Source organism: Convolutriloba macropyga, chromosome 10, assembly GCF_964194025.1.
Source record: "Convolutriloba macropyga chromosome 10, txConMacr16.3, whole genome shotgun sequence".
Taxonomy (NCBI): Eukaryota; Metazoa; Xenacoelomorpha; order Acoela; family Convolutidae; genus Convolutriloba; species Convolutriloba macropyga.
The window spans coordinates 16,778,500-16,799,014 of NC_134477.1; the positions used below are offsets into that span (position 1 = coordinate 16,778,500).

Consider the following 20,515-nt stretch of genomic DNA (forward strand, 5'->3'; position numbering starts at 1 on the left):
AAGAGGCAAACCGATCAAAATGATTAGTGATAACGGGACAAATTTCGTTGGAGCCGAAAGAGCATTGGCAGAGTATATAGCAGCATGGAACAAGGTGCGAATTGAAGAACATCTGATTCAACAAGGTTTCAGATGGAAGTTCAACCCACCTGCAGGAGGAGTGTGGGAAAGACTGGTTAGGAGTTGCAAGAAGGCAATGTACGCAGTTCTGGGCAATCGATCAGTCACGGAAGATGTTCTGTCAACCACGATGTGTCTTGTTGAACAGACGCTAAATGGTAGACCCCTGACTCCGGTCAGTTCTGATGCTACTGATTTAGAACTTTTACCCCAAACCATTTCCTACTTGGTAACAAAAACGTTTGTCTACCATATTTGCCATGCGCAGAGCAATTTGTTGACCATAGAAAGCTCTTCCGACAAACACAAGCAGACCTCATCTGGGACAGATTCCGTAAAGAGTACTTGCCAACGTTGAACAGTGGAAAGAAATGGCAGACCACAACGGACAGAAGTCTCCAGCAGGGTGATCTTGTGTGGTAAGTGGAAGAGAGTAACAAACGTGGATATTACGATCTGGGTCGAATAACCGAAACCTTTGAAGGTTCCGACGGAGTGATTCGATCAGCGAAAATTCGAACGAAAGATGGATACTACCAGAGGCCAGTAGTGAAGCTCGCTCCAGTACTACCAACTGACGATGATGTTTTCACGAAGGAAAACAGGGCCGGCGATGTTGGAGCTGAGCTTAAGCAATAACAACTATGCGTAGGAAGTAAAAAAATCAGCGCAGATTCAAATCAGATCGAAATAAATGTGTAGGACGAAAACTATTACTGTACTCTAATTTTATCCGGATTGTCCATCCCCTTAGCGAGGAAATTGTGTATAGCAAATCAAAAACAGCCGCGTATGCCACTTCAGCAAAAAAATTGTTAACAAAATGACCAAAAAATAAGAACTCACAATAGTCAACAGTCAAAATTGTCTTGTCAGCCTAGCAACTCGAGCTAGCATTTAAACTCAGCAATAAAATTGTTGAAATAATAGAGTCTTTAGCAGTATAATTGTTACTGCGTCTTGCTAAAACCAAACACTTGAGCAGTATATTTGTTAAATTTATACTGTGTCTTGATAACAAAAATTTGTCTTGAGCAATATTCTATCAAATATTGTGTCTTGTATCGAAAACGTCTCGAGCAGTGAATTCAATTTTCTGTGTCCTGATTTCCAGTCTTCAACTCGTGAGTACTCTGCGAAAATCGCAACACACACACACCCAGGATTAAGTTAGAAACCAATTTTTCATAACATTTCTTAGGCATATATTTTTGCTTTAGATTTGTTTTATCAAAACGATGGAACTGGTAAACATAAAGAGATCCCGTATTGTGTGATCTCTGGACCCAATTCAATTGAGAAAAAATCCAAAACTAAGTTAGTTAAATTAGTTAATGCAACGGTAAGTACAGCAGAACGGATATACAGTTACAAAAGCGAACTGCATAAACGAAGTATCCGGACAGATTTTGTAACCACTCAGAACGAACTGGGCGGTGTAAAACTTTCTTTGTGAAACACAAGGAGATCAGCCGTTACAAGTTTTTAAGTTAAGTTCCGGTAATTTTACCTTAACTGTTCAGGTGTTTTTTGGTCAGTTAAATTTAAGGTATTTTCAGGTAAAATTTCAGGTGGTGCCCCTTAATTTTTCCAGAAAAATTTAAGGTAAGTTCAGGTAAGGCAAAACTACCTAAATGTTTCAGGCAAGTTAAGGCGTTTTCTCAGCTAAATTTTCCTGAACTTTTTTAGTGTGAACGTACATGAGACCCGGCTTTATAAGGGTCTCGTGAGGAGAAAACTGAACACTCCAAAAGTTGTCTACGGCTCATATTTTCTTAAAAAAGAAAATAAGAAGAAATTGTGCCTGCAGAACGTGTGGGTTATTCCCGGTTCGCGTCTCTCCCATTCCACAGACACCGATATCGTAATAGGAATAGTCTCTGTTGCATATAGGTAGGCTCAGTCTCGAACTCACTCTCTCTGAAAGTTTCAACAGTGCAATGTCGTTCCATTTCGTGGAAGTATTGAAACTAAAAATCACAAAGCAAATACGACGGCTACTTGCAATTATATTTTTAACTATGGGTTATATTATCAAAACCTTCCATTAATGCACCCCGGGTTGAGGTGTCAGCGTGTGCACGCCTAAATTTTTGCAAGAAATTTGCTAAATGTAGTGAAAATATGTAACGAATGTACTGAATGTGTAGCTTACATTTAGGTGATGAATGTATTGGATAAAAAAATTTTTCAGCACTTGCGAACGATTCTACATTTTCATCACATCTCTTAGATAATTTTAGCATTCCCAAAATTCCTGAAATTAGCGCTTTCAGTTCATTTCCCACCTAATTTCAGCACTATTTCTAATACGTTGTTTACACAAATTAAACTCTTCAAAACTCAGCACTTTCAGCGCATTTCTTGCATACATTTTGAATTGACTCTAAAAACTCCAGAATTTCCGCACACTTCCTACAAATTTTTAGCATTTCGGAAAAAGAGAAAATTTCAACACATCTTTAGAATAGAAAAGGCGAAAAAAATTGGATGCAGTCTGATAAAATTTACTGATAAAATTGAGAAAAAGTTACTTTTTCTCAATTTTTAAATATTAGAGCTTCAATCTGCTACTTTACGTGTTCAATAATCATTTTCCTTTTTATTTTTATTAATACCATTGTCGTCCAATATTATCGCCCAATACCAATATTTTTTCCAGACTGGGTTCGTTTGCACCGGACCCTCGTGTCAATGAGCCAAATTCGTCTGGCGAGAACCTCATCCTGGGAACATTCTTGGGTAAGCTCTATCTGGGATACCCAGTGCGTAATTCAAATGGATTTGTATGACCAGTATACTTCCTAAGTTGATCTGATCACAGCGGTCTGTTCAATAGATAAAAATATGCTGGGTCGGAAGCTCGTTATGTAGATAATTCGGGCTGAACATTATACCTGAATTTTTTTCGTTCTTAACTGTTAAAGTTATGCAAAGTTTTAAACTAACTGAGAGACAATTAGGGGTCTATATACTTTACATAAGTGTTTTTTGGGTGATCCATTCTATCCCTCTCAATTTTAAGCATCATTTTTATGACCTCAATTTAGTTTGTCAGAAAGCATATTTTCTGCATTTTTGGTTATATGTCGGCATGAAAGAAACTGCAAAAATATAACCTTTCATGTGATATGGCTGTAGCCGATATGCGTTTCTTGGTAGACCATCTAATACTGAAGTCACCGACAAGAACATGCACTCTCAGATCTGAAAAGTAAAAGCAAAGGCCAAAAGCAACAAAAACTGCTAATGCGCTCATGGAAAATCTATACTGAACGGCAAAAGTAAATTAGCACAAAAAACAATTTTTTTTCACTGAAAAAATCATTTTTGAAGCATTAATACTTCCAGGTGAATTCACTTTTCGAAGACAATTTTTGCACCACTACATTAGTACTCTCGTCTACCTATTAAACTCAGATAAAACACAACGTTCACTTACCATAAATCCCAATGTAAAGTTGATGAATTTCGTCACAGTTTTTCAGTCAAAAGAAAGTTGTCTCAAATTGTGATATGTTTTCACGTTTGTTAAACTATGATTGAGTTTTGCATTTGCGTTAATTATTAAAGGTATAAAATTTGTGATTAAAATGTCATAACGTGTATCTCGTGTTCCTTTTTACTATGTTAATATATTGAAAATGGAACAATATTGCGGAAAAAAGCTACTTTTTAGCAACCCGGAAATTAGCAACCCGTGTTCGGAAAAGTGTCCTAATCCTAGCCGCGAAATACAAGTACAAACTTTATAACCTATTTTTCGCACGGCTTGAATCACGCATCTGCTCCATTTATGTATCAATTTTTCGCACGCAATGTAGCTAGATTTCGCATATAATCCGCAATGAAGTCTAACTTAATTATTACTTAATTAATTAAGCCTAACTTATTACTATTAGTAGTAAGTCATTACTACTTTATTACTACTTATAGTACTTTATTACTACTTTTTACTACTTACTAGTACTATTTATTAATACTCATTAAAATCGGCTTGTCCCACATTGATATACAAAGCCTTTGATGTGCGAGGGATTTTTCGGGAAAAAATCATTTTTTGTGGTTGCATGTATTTAAAGCACTTTAAAGCTTTGAAAGCTCCAATTAAATTTTTATTAAAGTGCTTATTGCATGCTCAAAATGCGCGGGAATAATAGATACCTAAATTGAGCGGAAACGTGCTACAAGACTTGTAACCTACTTTTCGTTCCGAATATTCATTCATTTCGCAAAATTGGCGGAACCCCTTTTGCGAAAAGTAAGATACAAAAGATGTCTTCTAAATTCGTTTATTGTATGTATTTAAATCTCGAGACAATTTTAATGAAAAATGCCTCAAAAATTGAATTTTTACTTCGTGAAAATAGTGTTGCTAACTTACTTTTGCCGTTCAGTATATTTTGCACTTATATGTATTACAGGAATAAACGGACAAACGCGCTGAATACCGAGTCTGAAACTATTTGATCTTAAATTATTTCAAACTGCAAAGCTCAAATAATTGAATTTGATCATGTGTTAATGCCAGTCTTCAACTGCTTTTATTTGCTTGACGTCTTTTGTGATACTCTTTAAAAGTGTATTTTGACTGTTGTGCGTGATTACTTTTTAGTCAGTCACCAGTCACTTATCTCGCTCTCTAAATGACCCTCAAAAATATCAAGGTAAAAAGAAACTGAATAAATTATGACCAATAAAAAAAGAGGCTAAATGTTGACACTGAACTTCGTGAAAACAAATTTAGTCTTCATTTATCCCCAAAAAGCATATAATTGTTCAATAATTTCTTTCGTTTGGGACAAAAAAATTAGCTTTCCTTGAATTTTAAGTTTCAGTCAATTTTATACATTTCGATTGAAAATAGTTTAATGTGCTTCTAATTATTTTCATTCAGTTAAAATATTTGAGTGATATTGTCCCAATACTTTTTGTTATATGGGATCCCAATGTCACTCAGCAGTTAAATGTGACCTTAGAAAACATTTCATTGGACTATAAATACTGTAACAAATTCTAAAACGAATGTTCATAGGAGAACTAAAAAAAACTTAAATGCCTTCTCGTACTTTTCACTCAAAATGTGTTACGCTTTTGCCTGCCATTTAAAATTTAAGAAAAGAAATTCCAATTTGCTTCAAAAAAAAGTTCCCGCCGTTTTATTCCGTTTTTAATATCTTTTAGTAACCTCACGACACACACTTCACTTGATGAAGTCAAACGATCAATATCGAAATAAACGGTTTAAATTGATAAAGTCTGTTCATGAAATCTTAGTTCATCAAGTTTTTTAGAGTTCACTTGATCAAACGCCAATTCTTATTGGCATAAGGGCTATTTGACTTTAATTTGTAGATTGAGTTCATTATACTTGCGCAATTGAGGCAGTTTTGTACTGCAATTTAGATAAATTTTTGACATTTGAGCCAGCATCTCAATTTACCTACTCTTATTCTGATTAAATTCTTTTTTCAATATTGGGTTGTAAAAAGGCAGAAAGGCGGCTATTATCTTCATTCACATAAATTTTTTTTAGGAGGGCCTCTCTAAGTTTTTTTGAAAAAGGTTTCTTAATCACTCTTACTGATAATCATAAGGAAGACAAAAAATTCGAAAATTTGTGAACTTTTGAGCTCAATTTTGGTTTGAGCTCAATTATTGGACTTAACCTTATGAATTGTTTCAAACTTTCAACAAGCCGTGTAGAAAACCAATAGAACAGTTTATTGTGCATTATCTCATAAATCATTTATGTGAATGAATTAAGAGATCAATCCGATGAAACTGCTACAAGACGGGATTTAAACCGTAGAAAGATCAAAAATGCTAAAAAATTTAACTCCAAGACATAATCGTTCATCGAGATATGAAGTGTGCGCAGTGTCGCTTCAAAGATGGATTTAGTTTTAAAGAGCTTATAGGTAGTATTTTTTTCAATTTTTGCGTAACTCCGCAAAAGATATTGATCGGCCAAAATTGACGGAATAACAAAAACCCATGGTAACATAAAATTTTATACCCAAATAAATTTGAAGCCATGAAAAATGTTACAGTTGAGCACCAATAAAAATTAATTGGTCATTATGATTTCATCATGCTGATTCCACGGATTAACTGACCAATTCTGTTGTAAATAAATAGGTTTGAGCATTATCACTCGAAATGTAGCCGAAATGATTTGAAGGCACAATTTTCCGATTGCAGCTTTAATAGCTCAATTAAAAGGAATTTTATTTAGGCATTAAAAATCATAAGGCTATATGATTTTTTTTAAAAATTAATTTAATTTTATTGAAATTCAAACGTCATAACAATTCATCATAGAAATTTCAATTTTCTCTAAAATTGATTTTTGAGTTATACTTTGATAGATTATAGAAAAGATTATTTCGATTGTCTTAGACGCATTAACAGTAAGGATTTGGGAAACCCAAATTTTTCTCTAAAACCAGGCATCCGACTACGCTGAACCATTTGAATAATAACAGCCCCTTGCAACAATGAGACTTGCTGCAAAAACGAGTCTTGCTAGGCCATTTTTCCTTTACATCAAAGAATTTGAACTAACTTTGATTAAACAAAACACTAATGGCATTGAGAAAAGCAAAATGTTGTTTCAATTATAATAACGGACAATTTGTCTCCATTTGCTTTACAGAAAAAAACTTAATTTGTTCTACAAATAGAAACAAAACAGAAGGTTTAAAATTTGAAAATTGTATTAATCAACAAAGGCATTTGTAAACAGTTTTTTATTGTAGTGTTTGCCTGAAACAAATGTTTCAAAGAAAATAGCTCAATTTTTAAACACAGCGTTGTAACTGAAAGGAAAATTGTGCGATAAAGACAGTACAAATAAAACACTGAGAACAATATTCTAGAGTTATAAGGAATGAGCCATAATTATGAACAAGGATGTCAGTTATGTGCGTTTGCTCATCTGAATTTTTAACTTATTGATCTACCAAATGAGGATGAGATAGAAAACTTTCAAAGAGTCACGAAATGTTTAACAAACCACTAAATGAAATTGTGACCGCATTGAAGGGTTGATGAAACCTGCGAATGACAAGACTACAGGACAAGACAAACGTAAAAATAAAAAATTCAACTACACCCAAAACAAGACCTCTATGTTTAAACAAAATAACAAAATCAAAATGACACCAGATAACACCTAAACAAATTGATCTCTAAATTCCTCAAAAGTTATCAAACCTCTCCTTAATGAAACTTTGTAAGAATTAAAAGAACTGCGGAAAGGGCAAAGTTGAAAACAATTATTTTCCAAACAATTAAAACATTAGGTATCAACTGAAATCGTCAAAAAGTTTCATTTATACCTCTTGATTTATAATTGAGGAGTTAATTGAAACCTCTTATTTCATACATCTTAAAAAAGCAGTTCAGAGTTGTCATCGTCCAGATATTGTAACACGACTTCAGAAAGGACAACGAAAACAAAACTTTTTTTTATAAATCAGATAGTTCAGCAAGAAAACGGTGTGACGTGACAGCCGTTAAAACATTAATGGATTCACTGAAGCAACGCCACTGAGATCTCATCCTTAGTTTGCTGTTGCAGCACGGAAACAAAGAACAACCTCAAAAACTCAGATATTGATGATATCCAAAATTGATTTTTTAAAAGAAAATGCGTAGTATCAAAGCCAAATCGTCGGTCGAAACAGCTATGAAAATTCTACTTCGGCTTGCTAGGAAAATATACGTTGTCTGTACAGAGACTTAGCTACCTTGAAACAAAGAAGAAAAATGTGACAGAGCTGAAAAATCAATTGATTTTTTAAAACGAAATTTTTCGAAAGTCATGAAAACCAAAAGCTTTCAACAAAAACCAAAAAGAGATTATTGACTTGCGACTCCTCAACAGAGAGCTAATTAAAAAAAATCATTTATTAGAAAACAAAACTGCAATTTTAAATCAAATCACAAAGATCTCTCCTTCTCCCACTCACCCTCGACATCCTCTTTCTCACAGATAGATTATGGAAAACTGTCGCAATTCGCAAGGCTCAGGCTTCATCGCAGATTCATGAACCCTTGCAATGTGTCTAGCAATCACTTACTTTTCTGCAGACTCTTGCCCGCAATAACTGCACGATGATACATGCTGACGTTTCCATTTATCAACAGTTTTACCTTCTTCAAGGACTCCTTTTTGGGACATGAGGTTTTCAACATATCAAACGGCTCTGAGTCCACGCAAACATACGATGAGAATTTTATGGTACCATGAGTCTTAGAGGATTCCACATTCGTCAAAGCAAATATTAAGAGAGCATTACAATCTAGCAAAGCTTCAATCAGCTGCAAATCGATAAACACTTCATCCGCAAGCATTATCAAACTTCTCAAACAAAGTCGAACACAACTCGAACAAAGCTTCTCGAACACAACTTCTCGAACAACTTCTCGAATACAACTTCTCCAACTCAACGAATTCTGAAAACACCCCCCCCCCCCCCCTCCCGTACCCCCGGCGGCAGCCCCCAAGCAGCAACCTTAATATTGACCTTAGCGTAACAGATCTAATTTACAGCAAAAAGCGGGCGCGGCCATTTTGTCCTTTATCGACATGCTCAAGTTCGAAATTTCCAATTTGAACCTTTTACACTGTCGATATTCTCTGGTCAGACTATTAAAGAGTCTCGTTTATTCTGATTTTATATCAATCTGTTCATGCTGAGTGAAGTCTTGCAATCAGCCATGCTCAGATTGAGTGAAGTATGCCAATTAGCCATTTTCAATTGGAGGTCATTTGGCAAGTAATGCTTTCAGAAAGAGCGCAGAAGTTGAGTTGTTTCTTTCGCTGTTAGTTCCATGTTTGGTCATTGAAAACAACTTTATTCTTATGTTTGAATGTTTCAATATTAGACTTTAACTGGACCATGAAAAAATTTTTTTGAGTCTAGCGGAAGTCTTCTTTGCAAACATTGGGTCGAGCTAAAGTCTTTTTGTAAAATCTTTGGTCGAGCTAAAGTCTTTTGAGTGAAATGTGAGTCGAGCTAAAGTCAAGCATGACTTAAAGTCCAGCTAACGTCTTTTCCTATCTGAAATGAGTCAAGTATGGTCTTTTCATAATACATTTTGGTCGAGCATTGTCTTTTCTTGAGTCTGTACCTAGGCCTGGGCTGTTTAAATTGATAGCCGATGAACCATTGCTGATATGCTCTGACACTCGTGATGAGTATAGCCATAAATTTCGACCGGGAAAACTATCGAGCTCAAATATTCCTTCTACTTACAATTCATAACACAATGGGCCGCTGTAAGTACATAACTGATGGATATTATAGTTCCTCCACAATACTTCACAATTCCTTTGTGAAACGTCAACTCTATCAGCACATAAAAGTCCCTCTGAGGCGCTGTGTAACCATTAATTATGCCCCGTTTGCTCACGTGTGCCGAGGGTTCTCCGCAGCTAACTCGCTGATTTGGGATGATAATTGATAAGAAAAAAGTAAACAAAGGAATTTTCTTCATTTTAAGAGGATTATGTGAGGACAGTTTATTATTAACGTTGTTGCTTTAACCGTTGAATTTTTTTGACAAAATTGAATATCGAAAACAACGTCAGCAAGTTGACCTACGGTAAAGCCGAGTTCATTAGAAATTTTACCAAACCTGGTTGCACCAGACTCTTAGCTCAAGCATGAGAGCGAGCCGGGTCGAAGTTTCATCGCAAAGCTTAATATCAGAAATGCTGCGAGTAGTGGTGGAAAAAAGAATTAAGTCACTGCTTATGTCTTACATCGAATCTCCTCCCCCCCCCCCCCCCCCCAGGACTCATTCACCAAATCTCTTATGCAAGTTCTTTTGCTTCCAGTCCTGTACCTGTCAGCTACTGCTCCCTTTTTTCTTGATGTCTTCAAAATTTAGATGAAACTCGTGACATTGTGTGCGAAATCAGTCGGGAAATTTTGTAAGATATTCTAGAGATGTGGAAAATAAAATTAGATCCGAAAAAGTCTTATCTAAGCAAATATTTGCAACTCGACGCCATTAAAAACTTTTTTTGTATTTTTTTGCAATGAAACTTTGGTTCGAAGCAGAAAACTTTGATGGAGGTCGAAGTATTGTTAACGTGACACTGCATGAAGTCACAGACAACATTTCGCGTTTGTCTAGATGGTTGAGGAGAATTTCGCGCACAAGTGTTTAGACAACTGATTAGGCGTAACCTATTTAGTTATTTTGCTTTATTTGTACAAAATTTTAAAATCAACTTTTTAATTTACAAAATTGTGTCAACTTTATTGATGCGTAGTTTTGTATAATTAAACATTAATCTATTTTTAAAATCTCATCTGAAGTAACTGTACATTCACGGTATGCAGGAAGTAACTATAGGTACTGATAACTACAGCACTTATTTTACCAGTCAATATTGAAATAGGCAGTCTCACTACTGAAAAAATCTGGGTGGTCACCCGGGGGGACTGTTATAAGAGGGACTCGTCCCCTAGACAGTCCCGATAAAGGGTATTGTCAAAAAATGCGCCCAAAATATTCTTTCTTCCTTTCTCTCCAATTCGGCTCGAAAATTAGTCTGTATATGTCAGGGGAACTGACATTGTGATTTTTGGCACCAAAATTCACTTTTTTAATCTTTCTTTTTCCCGGACTTACAAGTTTTTTTCTAAATTACCGTTTCTATAAGTTAAAAAAATAAAAGTTTCAATTATTTGACTTTTTTCTTTTTTCTTTTTGAAAAAAATTCTTTTTATTACAAATGTAAGTTCGACGACAGACATTTTTCTTAGTGATGGCCAGGTAAAAACGAGTGAAAAAAATCAAAAGCGGTTGGGGCAAATTTTACAAAATATGAGTTTCCCTGATTTCTGATTCTTATGCATATTTAGACGTGAACGCATATCATTTTTTCGCTATTATGTAGTATAAAAAATAAGGGAAAACTGAATCTGGGTGCAGAAAATATTTTTGCTATAAAACGGTTTTTCTTCAAACAGCTCTACAATGTTCATCTTTTTAAAAATCTTTTTCTTTCTAGACTCTCCCCGCAAGTTTTTAATAGATCCACCCGGATGTGGCACTTCATGTCCCTAAAAAAGGTGAAATTTATGATGTTTGATTCGAGAGTTTCATTTTTCCAAATGTGCAACGTTTAAAAATTTTGATTACACCGCCGATTGATGACCGCATAAAAAAGATTAGAAGAATCGTATAAGTAGTATACGAAACCCGTCAAGAAGGTTGCATTCCGAATACGTACAGAATTAATCCTTTTAATGTTTGTAGAGTAGACAGCACCCGCCGGCCCCTAACTATGTTTTCAACGACCTCGGGATCAAGTTCAGCGGCCATCGAGTGATTTGCGATACTCAGTCAGATTTTTGAAGTAAGTTCTGCAGATTCACGTTAGATGGCCTTAAACGCAACATGCAGGGTTGAAGAGGGAAGTTACTTTTTGGCTACGTTTACAGGACCTTTTCGCATTTCTAATTTCTAACATTGAAAATTTTTGGCGTTTAAAAAGTTTCACGCTCTAAATTTGCATTATAAGCACCTATTCTGTGCAGGAAACTACTCGTTTAGAGGTCCGCACCCAGAACAGATCCAAACGAACATAACATGTGTAAGATATGCCATTGAAGTTCCACATGACGTGTTGAAGGATTTCACAAAATTTAAATTTTTCTTTTTTAACTTAGGACAACAATTGGAATCTGGGAAAATTGGTGAGATTTGCAATTATTTTAGAAATGATAATGTGTAAGATGTGTAATTTCTGACAGCATGGTTTTTCACTGCATTTGGATCCAAAAACTGCAATGCTTAAACGCTTCACCGCATTAACGATTGTTACCGATTCACAGGTTTGACCGACTCGGAAAATTGAGTAACGGAAAAATAGTAAGATTTATGGGATCTTTTCCGTTTGTGCCCCTCCAGTACGTTCCCCAGTGATTCTGGAATTTTTTTCATGTAAGATCTGATAAGATGTTGATCAAAAATCTTTATCGTGTAAGATCTTATCTGGTCTTGCACGATAAAAGTTCTGCCCTACGTAGTTTAATCTTGTAAGATATCTTATAAGCACTTATGAGATAATATTTCAATTTTGCTGAATTGTTATTTTACAAGATCTGATAAATATCTTATCAGATATTACACGATAAAAGATCACCAAGGGCTGAATTTTTGTCGTGTAAGATCTGATAAGACATGTTTAAATGATTTCAATATAACCGTATAACGTAGTCAAGTTCCTAAAAGTGAAAAATAATCGGTCAACTAACCAATTTTGAAACAAAAAATGTTTGTTGATTCTAATTCGACGGCAGTATTGTTCTGAGACTTAACGAGGTAATATTTATCTTAGAAGATCTTATAAGATTCTTATAAGAACTTACACGATAAACATTTTTTGTCGGGCAGAACTTTTATCGTGCACGATCTTATATGACAGAACTTTTATCATGTAAGATCTGACAAAAGTGAACTTTTATCATGTAAGATATAATCAAACCTGATAAAAAATTTTATTGTGCAAGACATGAGAAATTGTCTTGCAAAGTCTTAGTCAGGCGACGCATAATCTTATAAAAACTTATAAGACTATATTGTAAGAAGTTTGTATGATCTTACACAATAAAATTCTCAATGTCTGGGGTTATGCTCCCCCAGTTATAGAGAACGTGCCATTACATATAAATCATTAGGTAAAAATATGGCACGTGCGTCTAGGGAGTGCAAATATTATGCACCCACTAAGCTGAGCGACACAAATGGAAAAAATCCGATTTATAATATTGTCGCAAATGTAGACTGAAATATTGCCTGAGAGCCATTGCGTGAGCTTCTTTTAAAATCTATTGGCCGAGCACAAATGTATTTGAAGTGGTAGGGAATGGTGGCTAAAATCCAAAATAAAAGACCCTACGAAAATGATTTCTTGAAAAAAGTTTTGAATAATTCTCTTTGTGATTATTTTAGTTACATTTTACGGCATGTTACCGTTCACTTATCACAGACAGTGGTAGTAGAAAACTGCTTTGTGGCTCGTCGGAATACCAGCCTATGGCAATGTTTAACAGCCATATTCTATTTAGTAACAGGATTAGTAGACCCCAACACATAGTGGTATGCATTTAAAGGGGTGCATGTAGTGGGTGCATTTTAATTCAGCGCGTGCAAGTTTAAAAATGCTGAGAGTTTGCAATGCAAGAAGTTAAAATCACTATAGAATCTCCTATATACATAGCCATGAATTTTCGGCCTTTTCTAACTTGCAATTGCGTGTTTTAAGCAAGATCACGTGACTCTGCAGAAGTCACTTCGATATTTGCGGGCTTAATATGTCCGAGAGATACGCAGTTTTTTGATAGACGCTAGAACATTCGTTCTGAATTTGATCAGAGTCCGATAAAATTATACAATGAGTAACCAGTCTAATCAACAAACAGGTTTGCACGTTGTGTGCATGTTGTAATCACAACCAGAGTTGATTAAAAATTTACTGCAAAGTAACACAACTTTTCCTCGGAGGTTTATAATTTCCTGCTGACGATTTAAACAAAAACGGCTGTCAATTATTTTGGGACGTCATCTTAACTCGTTTGCCGACGCAAATTGGTGCTGAAATAATATTAAATTTTTGGAAAGACATTAAGAGTACAGTATCCAGCATGTGTTAAAAACGTCGTCATCTGTTGCATAGACTGCGAAGCCCAAGGAGCATGTTGTATATTAGGTCACAAAAAGAGATGAGACTTTGATGCGTTATAGGGATACGGATGCATAGAACTTATTCCGACCTACTTTCTGATACCTAACTTACTCTGACTAATTTCCTCCATTGTTTTCAGGAAATAAATCTTTGGTTTATTTTTAGTTTATCCTTTGTGATTTCCGCTCCTCCTTTTCCATTTCAAGAAAAAAATTCACTAAAATGGGTGTTCAGTCGGCAGGGACTTAATCCTCGGCCGTAATACAAATGGCGGGGAATTGGGAAAAGCCTGTTTTACGTACATACTCACCCAACCACAAGAACGTGATGCAAGAATGTAGCTAGAAATATATATTCCTCAGGAAAGAGAAAAATAAACACTCTTTCTAGTGATCTGCCAAGCGGAGTAAACATTTTTCATTTCTCTTCGCACATCGCAAATTTTAAACGTCTCTTGCAAATTTTCGGCAAGATTTTAAATTTTTTATTAGACCACATGAAGTCTTAACGCATTGATAAAATGTTGATCAATTTTGCTTAAAAATGGTTTGAAAAATTGTTTATGGTAGTTTCATTGGTTTTACATTTGAACATAAAAAAAGATTTGCTGAATTGTTTGAACAGACTCTTTTGGAGGAACTATATCCTCACTGGTTTTTTGTTCAAATGAAATTGTGGATGGTATCATTAGAAAACGTGTCCAGCGTAGAATATAAAATTAACAAGATTTGAATTTCGTTTTTTTCGGAAGAAATACGGAGAGTTAATTTTTTAAGTCAGCTAAACGATAGGATCATTGGATTTACTTTTAATCATTAAAAAAAATCGCTGAATCGTTTCAACGGAATCCTTTGGTTAAAATTTCAGCTAAATTGAAAATTAAACGATTCTATTCAATTTTCGTGAAAGTAACACCTATTATGCTGCTTTAGCCCACTTTTTCCAAGTTAACTAGTATTTCAGACATACAAACTAGTCACAAATTTTTTTCACTCAAATCATGGTCTTTTTCCTCCAGCTCCAGCTCGAGAGAATCTAAAAATTTCTGGGCCTTCTGCTATTTTAAATCGATATTAATAAAAAATGCATCACAAATTATTGTTCTCGTTCTGCATAAATATCTATAATGCAAATATTTGGATCAATGATATTTTTAATCAGCCGCATAGGGATAGTAAGGCCAGTTTTTGCGTAATTCGAATTGTATTTTGCGTTGATACTTTTACTACGAGTTTTCTTAATTTTTTATTTAATTCTGGACTTTTTGATATTCTTTTTACCGTCTACTCCGGTTATCACATAAAGACAATATCACGTTATCACATTAATAAAAAAAACCTAACCAACTTTTCCAGTTATGCCAGTTACAGTTTTTTCTGTAGTCGTTCGACACTCTAGATAATAACAGCTCTCAATGGTTGTATTGAAATGTAAAAAAAAGCCAATAAAATATTTCAGTTGGTTGTTATTGACTTTAAAATTAATTGTTTTCATAAAGCACAAGCGTGTTCTGAATCTTTGCGTTGTTTTGTTTTTCTCTCTTTGTAATTCATTTTCAAATAATACAAGTCCCATATCTTTTGCAAGTCAATTTTGCTGTTTAGTTTCTATCTGATGTTATTCTGGCTCTCTGACTAAATCTTTGAAATAGTTAGATATTGAGCTGTGTCGTAACCACTGCCGATTGTTTTATTTGACTTTATTGCTTGTTTTATCTTTTAGTGTTCCTAATGGCCAGTATCATTGGCCTTCTATTGAAACAATTTCATTAATTTGCTGGATTGAGCTGAATGCTATATCCTTAAATGCACGCGCTAGTTATTTGATAGAAAATTATCTCGAGAAATTTTTTGAGCGGCAATCGAGTATTATGTGCACACGAGTCCCTTTGTTAATAATAGTAACAATATTTTCACAACCAAACATATGTCTAATTGTTTGATACTCACGACGCAATCTTTTGATAGTATTTTTGATCTTTAAAGGCTAAAAAAACAAATTGAACACGTCGTTACTATTGTTGCTGGAAAGCAGCAACAATATTATTATATTTGGTCTTTAACTGCTTAAAAAAACAAATTGAACAAGTCGTTAGTATAGTTGCTGGAAAGCAGTGATTATTGTTTCAGACTTGACAAAAAAACAATCAGCTGACAATATAGATGGTGATCAGCTTTGGCATGTTTTTGTAGAAACTCAAGCTAGTTTTATACCTGGTAACACTCTATATACCTTGGCAGGACTAAGCACTTTGCAATAAAAAAGACTCCTCTTTTCGAACTTTGTTGGACTAGACAATAGTAGTAGGCTGAACTACTTGTCTACAGACCGCATGTCCGCAGACAACTCAACAAAAACTTGATGAGGACAAAAATTCGAATATTTTGTGATGTATTCCTGGCTTCAAACATTTAATAGAATAGGAGGGGTCAAAAATGTATGAAGTAATTTTTTTGATTACAGAAGGGTTTACTATCTTGAATTCATCCATGTATGTGCTTATATTCATCTTTGCTGTTGAAAAGACAATGCCAATTTTCGTGCCATAAAAATAACTGAACCGCTTCAACATGTGAATCGATATTTTTGATTTTGGCTCTTGATTAATCATTATTGTAAAATGGTAGTAAACATAAAATACCAACGAAAGTCATAAAAGATTTATATCAAAGACGGTTGTATGGAATGTAAAATGCGATATTAATTGTGTAAATAAACGGACCAAGATTTGTGCCTAATGGCATTTCTGGCGACCATGAATTCTAATCAAAATATTTGATCACAAGATTTGTCTCTATATTCCCATTAACTAATAGTTTATGGGCCCAGAGAGCTTTTATAAAACAAAATTTCAGCTCACCGTTAAAACAATCCTAGGTTACTTTGTCACTTTGATGCATCAGAGGATTGCTTAAGTCAACTAAACAACAGGAGATGATAAGTGGATAAAAGACTTGTTGTCAAGCAGTGGTCAAACTTTGGACTCGAATTTGGAGAGCAAGTAAGATTGGAGTTTAAGTTTGTGCTATTTAAATTGGGAATTCTGTTTGGGAACTCTGTTTGTGGAGAAGTGGACTCTGTTTGTGGGGGACTCTGTTTGGGAACTCTACTGAAGCTTATATTTCTGTAAGTAGGTTTGTTTGTAGACGCTTGTGGAGATGTTTTGGAACTTTATTTTTGGGTCAGAAGTCACATAAACTTCAAACGAAGTGTCCGCGGAGTGTTTTTATAGAAGAATTGCTTCAAAGACTTCTTAAGATTATATAGTATTGCTAAGAACAGCTCAGCTTATACACATGATTTCAATTTTTCCTACCCTCAATTAGCTATCTTCACTGTGCTCATTGTGTTGTCCTTACTGTGGGTGGCGTTCTCACTGTGTTCATAGAGCTAAAAATATTTTCTTGCTAACAAAAGGACACATTGATTTTCCAAACATGATTTCTCAGAACATATTTTGAAGAACAAAAAATTTTACGTAGACTAGTATCTGCGTTTGCACGAACCATAGTAACACACAGTACATCGTCTAGAGCATTTTCTATTTGCACTAAGCATCGATTTAATGCTACACGGTGCAAAATATAGGTATAAAAAAATAAAAAGGAAATTAACAAAAAAAACAAACAAAGTGAAAGATAAAAATCGTTTTCATGCTTGGTCTTTTAAAGTAATTGGGAGATGAGTTCAAGGCCAGAAAAAAATATTTTTTGCAGTACGTAAGTATGACTTCGTAAGTTTTTCGGAACAGTTTGAAGCTGTAATGAATCAATGAAATTAGGCAATGAAAAAAAGGTCTCAGTGTCCAAATTTAGAGCGATTTATAATGCGGTTTTGTTTGGAAAGAACCCATCAATAAGAACCGGAAAGTAAACAATTTTTCGTTTTGAGGAACATGAGGCTCTGTTTTTGGAGAACAGAGAAGACAGAACAAATTCAAAATCTAATGTCTTCAGAAGGCATTGTCCGATTGTATAGCTCAAACTATTAGAACACAGAAATATTGAGGACTTTCTGAAATTGAAATTATGCGACTGCATCTACAGAAGTGATCATGACAAAACAAATTGTGGGACACGTGGCATGAATAAATCACAGAAAACTACAGTAACAAAAAACTCTGAGACAAGAGTGAGGGATGTTTTACAATTAGTCTATACTGATATACTAGGACCTAATAATCCAGAAGCTGTAAAAGGCTATCGATGTTCAATCTACTTTCTAGACAGTTTTAGTAGACACTAGACAGTGCTTCCGAAACACAATTGATGACCAAAAAAATGTTTCAACAATTGTTTTACAGGCATAGGAAAGCCAGAAACCATAGTGTGCGACTGTACGGTCGCAGTTAATTTGGAACAAGAAAAAGCAGTTATGTACAAACCAATGCACAAGAATAGAATTTTCAGCACCCCGGACACCTGAGGAAAACGATAATTTTGAGTGTAACTGGCAAACAATAACAACAATGGCCAGATGTCTATTGAGCAATCGCGACTTGATTAGATGAACTGGCGTTATGCAATAAACATGTCAAGTAAAATCAAAAACTATTGTTTCCATTCTGGTATCAAAAGGAACACCATTTGAATCAAGGTATGGAGAAAAACCGAACCTATAGTCACTAAAATTCTTTGGTTGTACTACTTACTTATATATTGAGAAATCGCTCTGAGGAAAAATTGATGGGATTGCAATTTGTAGACCATTAGATGAAAGCCAAACCTATTTTGTAGGCGTAAACGATGAAAAAGCTACATTGAAAGTTCAAAAATCTGTCTACCTATTCCTTAAAAAAACTTTAAAGTTCCTTAAAAACTCATTGAGCGTGGGACCGATGAGTTTAGAACAAGAAAAACATCTGAATCCAGTAACAATCTCAGGTGAAATTATAATTAATTATAATATACCTAAATCAACAGAAGAAGCAAAAAGCGACAAAAAATGGTGTGATGTAAGGCGAACAAAGCATAACTCATCAGACGAAAACAAAAGTCTTGAAACTTATATATAACCATGCAACCAGATTTATTAGCAACAATCTGGTAGGAAGTTTTACTTTAAAATAAAAGGGTTGGTTTTTAGAGGTTTTTGGGTTTTATCCCGTCTATAGAAAATAAATGTCTCTCTATAAAAAGGTGAAGGAAAAATAGAGGGAACCATTTGTCTTCGGTTAGATAATTTAATTATATTACGAATTAGAAAAGAATTGCACAAATTTCCGAAAAAAGATGTACGAAGTTCAAAATAAGTAGCTATGTTACCTGAGTTGGTTCTTAATAAGTGAACTTGAACGAACAGAAAACGAAATAATGCTGAGCCAACATGATTATAAAGAAACATTACTAAGGAAGTATAAATTGATTGCCTGCACGACATTGAAAAAATCTTTGAATGTGTGTTGAAAGTTTTCAGAACTTGGCTTATCAGAAATAGGAAACAGAGAACTTGAAAAAATGCAGTCTTGTGATTATAGTGGAATAGTAGGGTGTTTAAATTATTTGGAGTTGACTACAGATCAGATATTGTACCTACAGCAAAAATTGTGATTTCGTTTGTAGAGAATCCGGGAAAAAGCATTGGAACTCCGTAAAAACTTTGTCTGCGTTACTTGGAGGGTATAAAGTTGGAAAAATTGAAATTTAGAAGATGTCTTAAGTTAAACCTAATGTATTTTAAAACTTCGGCTAAGCGGTTACTTAAAAATCAGAAAAATTACGCGTGAGCAGTGTTTCAAGCTGGACAATAGTTCTGAATTGTTTAGCTGTGCTACTAAGGAACGAGAGTGCTTATCAATGTCCACAGCTGAAGGTGAGCTGAACGCGGCATTAGAAGCAAGTAAAGAAGCGGTACGGATAGCAAACTTTTTGAAGGAAATGAAAAAAGTGTCGAGCATCATTTGCAAATGTTTGTTGATGATCAAGCATGTTTTGCCCGTAGTAGAAATTTTTTTTAGCCATAGCAAGACTAAGCTCGTTGTAATAAAAAGGTTTTCTTTCGAAACTTAGTCGAAAGTAGACTATTAGAGCTGAACTACTTGTCCACAGATTGCACGCCGGCAAAAGAACAAACCTTTGTGAAGAATAAAAGTTTCACTCTTTCCTTTCTGTCCTCCTGGGTTCAAACTCTTAATACGATAGGAAGGAAACCAATTTTATAATACCCATTGTTTGAATGCAAGAAAGTAAGCTCAGATGAACACGTGCTGATTTACTTCTTTGTGGCTTTAAAAAAAACAGTCTATTTCATCTGCCGTACCTACTGATGTTTTTCACAGCTGTTCGGCTTCAGAATTTAAGTCTATATTTCTGACGTTCACTCTTGATCGATCATTTTGATAAAATGTTAGTAAACTTATGAAGTCAACAAACGTCATAGAAGTTTTAAATCAATGACGATTGTATGAAATGTAAAATGTGTTATAACTGGGTCAACCATCAGTTCTAATTATAATATTTTGTTACAAAATTTGTCTCTGCCTTCCAATTAAATGATAGTTTTCAATCCGCAATCTTCCCGTCTCGTTATCAATTTTTTGTAGGCGCCTCTGGACGTTATCAAGTTTTACAGCAACTCACACTGGCCAAAAACAAGGGCTCTTTTCTCGATTATCAAACTCTGGTGAAATAAATCCGTCTCATTTTTTTAAAATCTATCTTATTTTCATGAGAACAACTGCCA

General features: G+C 34.7%; 1 protein-coding gene across 1 annotated transcript; it reads right to left on the minus strand.

Moving 5' to 3' along the window:
* Positions 1-1,885: 1,885 nt before the first annotated feature.
* LOC142347939 (chymotrypsin-like protease CTRL-1) lies at positions 1,886-13,424 on the minus strand. Its single transcript, XM_075399103.1, has 4 exons — positions 13,395-13,424; positions 9,387-9,730; positions 3,240-3,327; positions 1,886-2,090 (listed from the first exon to the last, which is right to left on the minus strand). Exons 2-4 carry the CDS (start codon positions 9,625-9,627, stop codon positions 1,886-1,888), a joined length of 534 nt encoding a protein of 177 aa, XP_075255218.1. The 5' UTR covers positions 9,628-9,730; positions 13,395-13,424.
* Between the last annotated feature and the right edge of the window lie 7,091 nt (positions 13,425-20,515).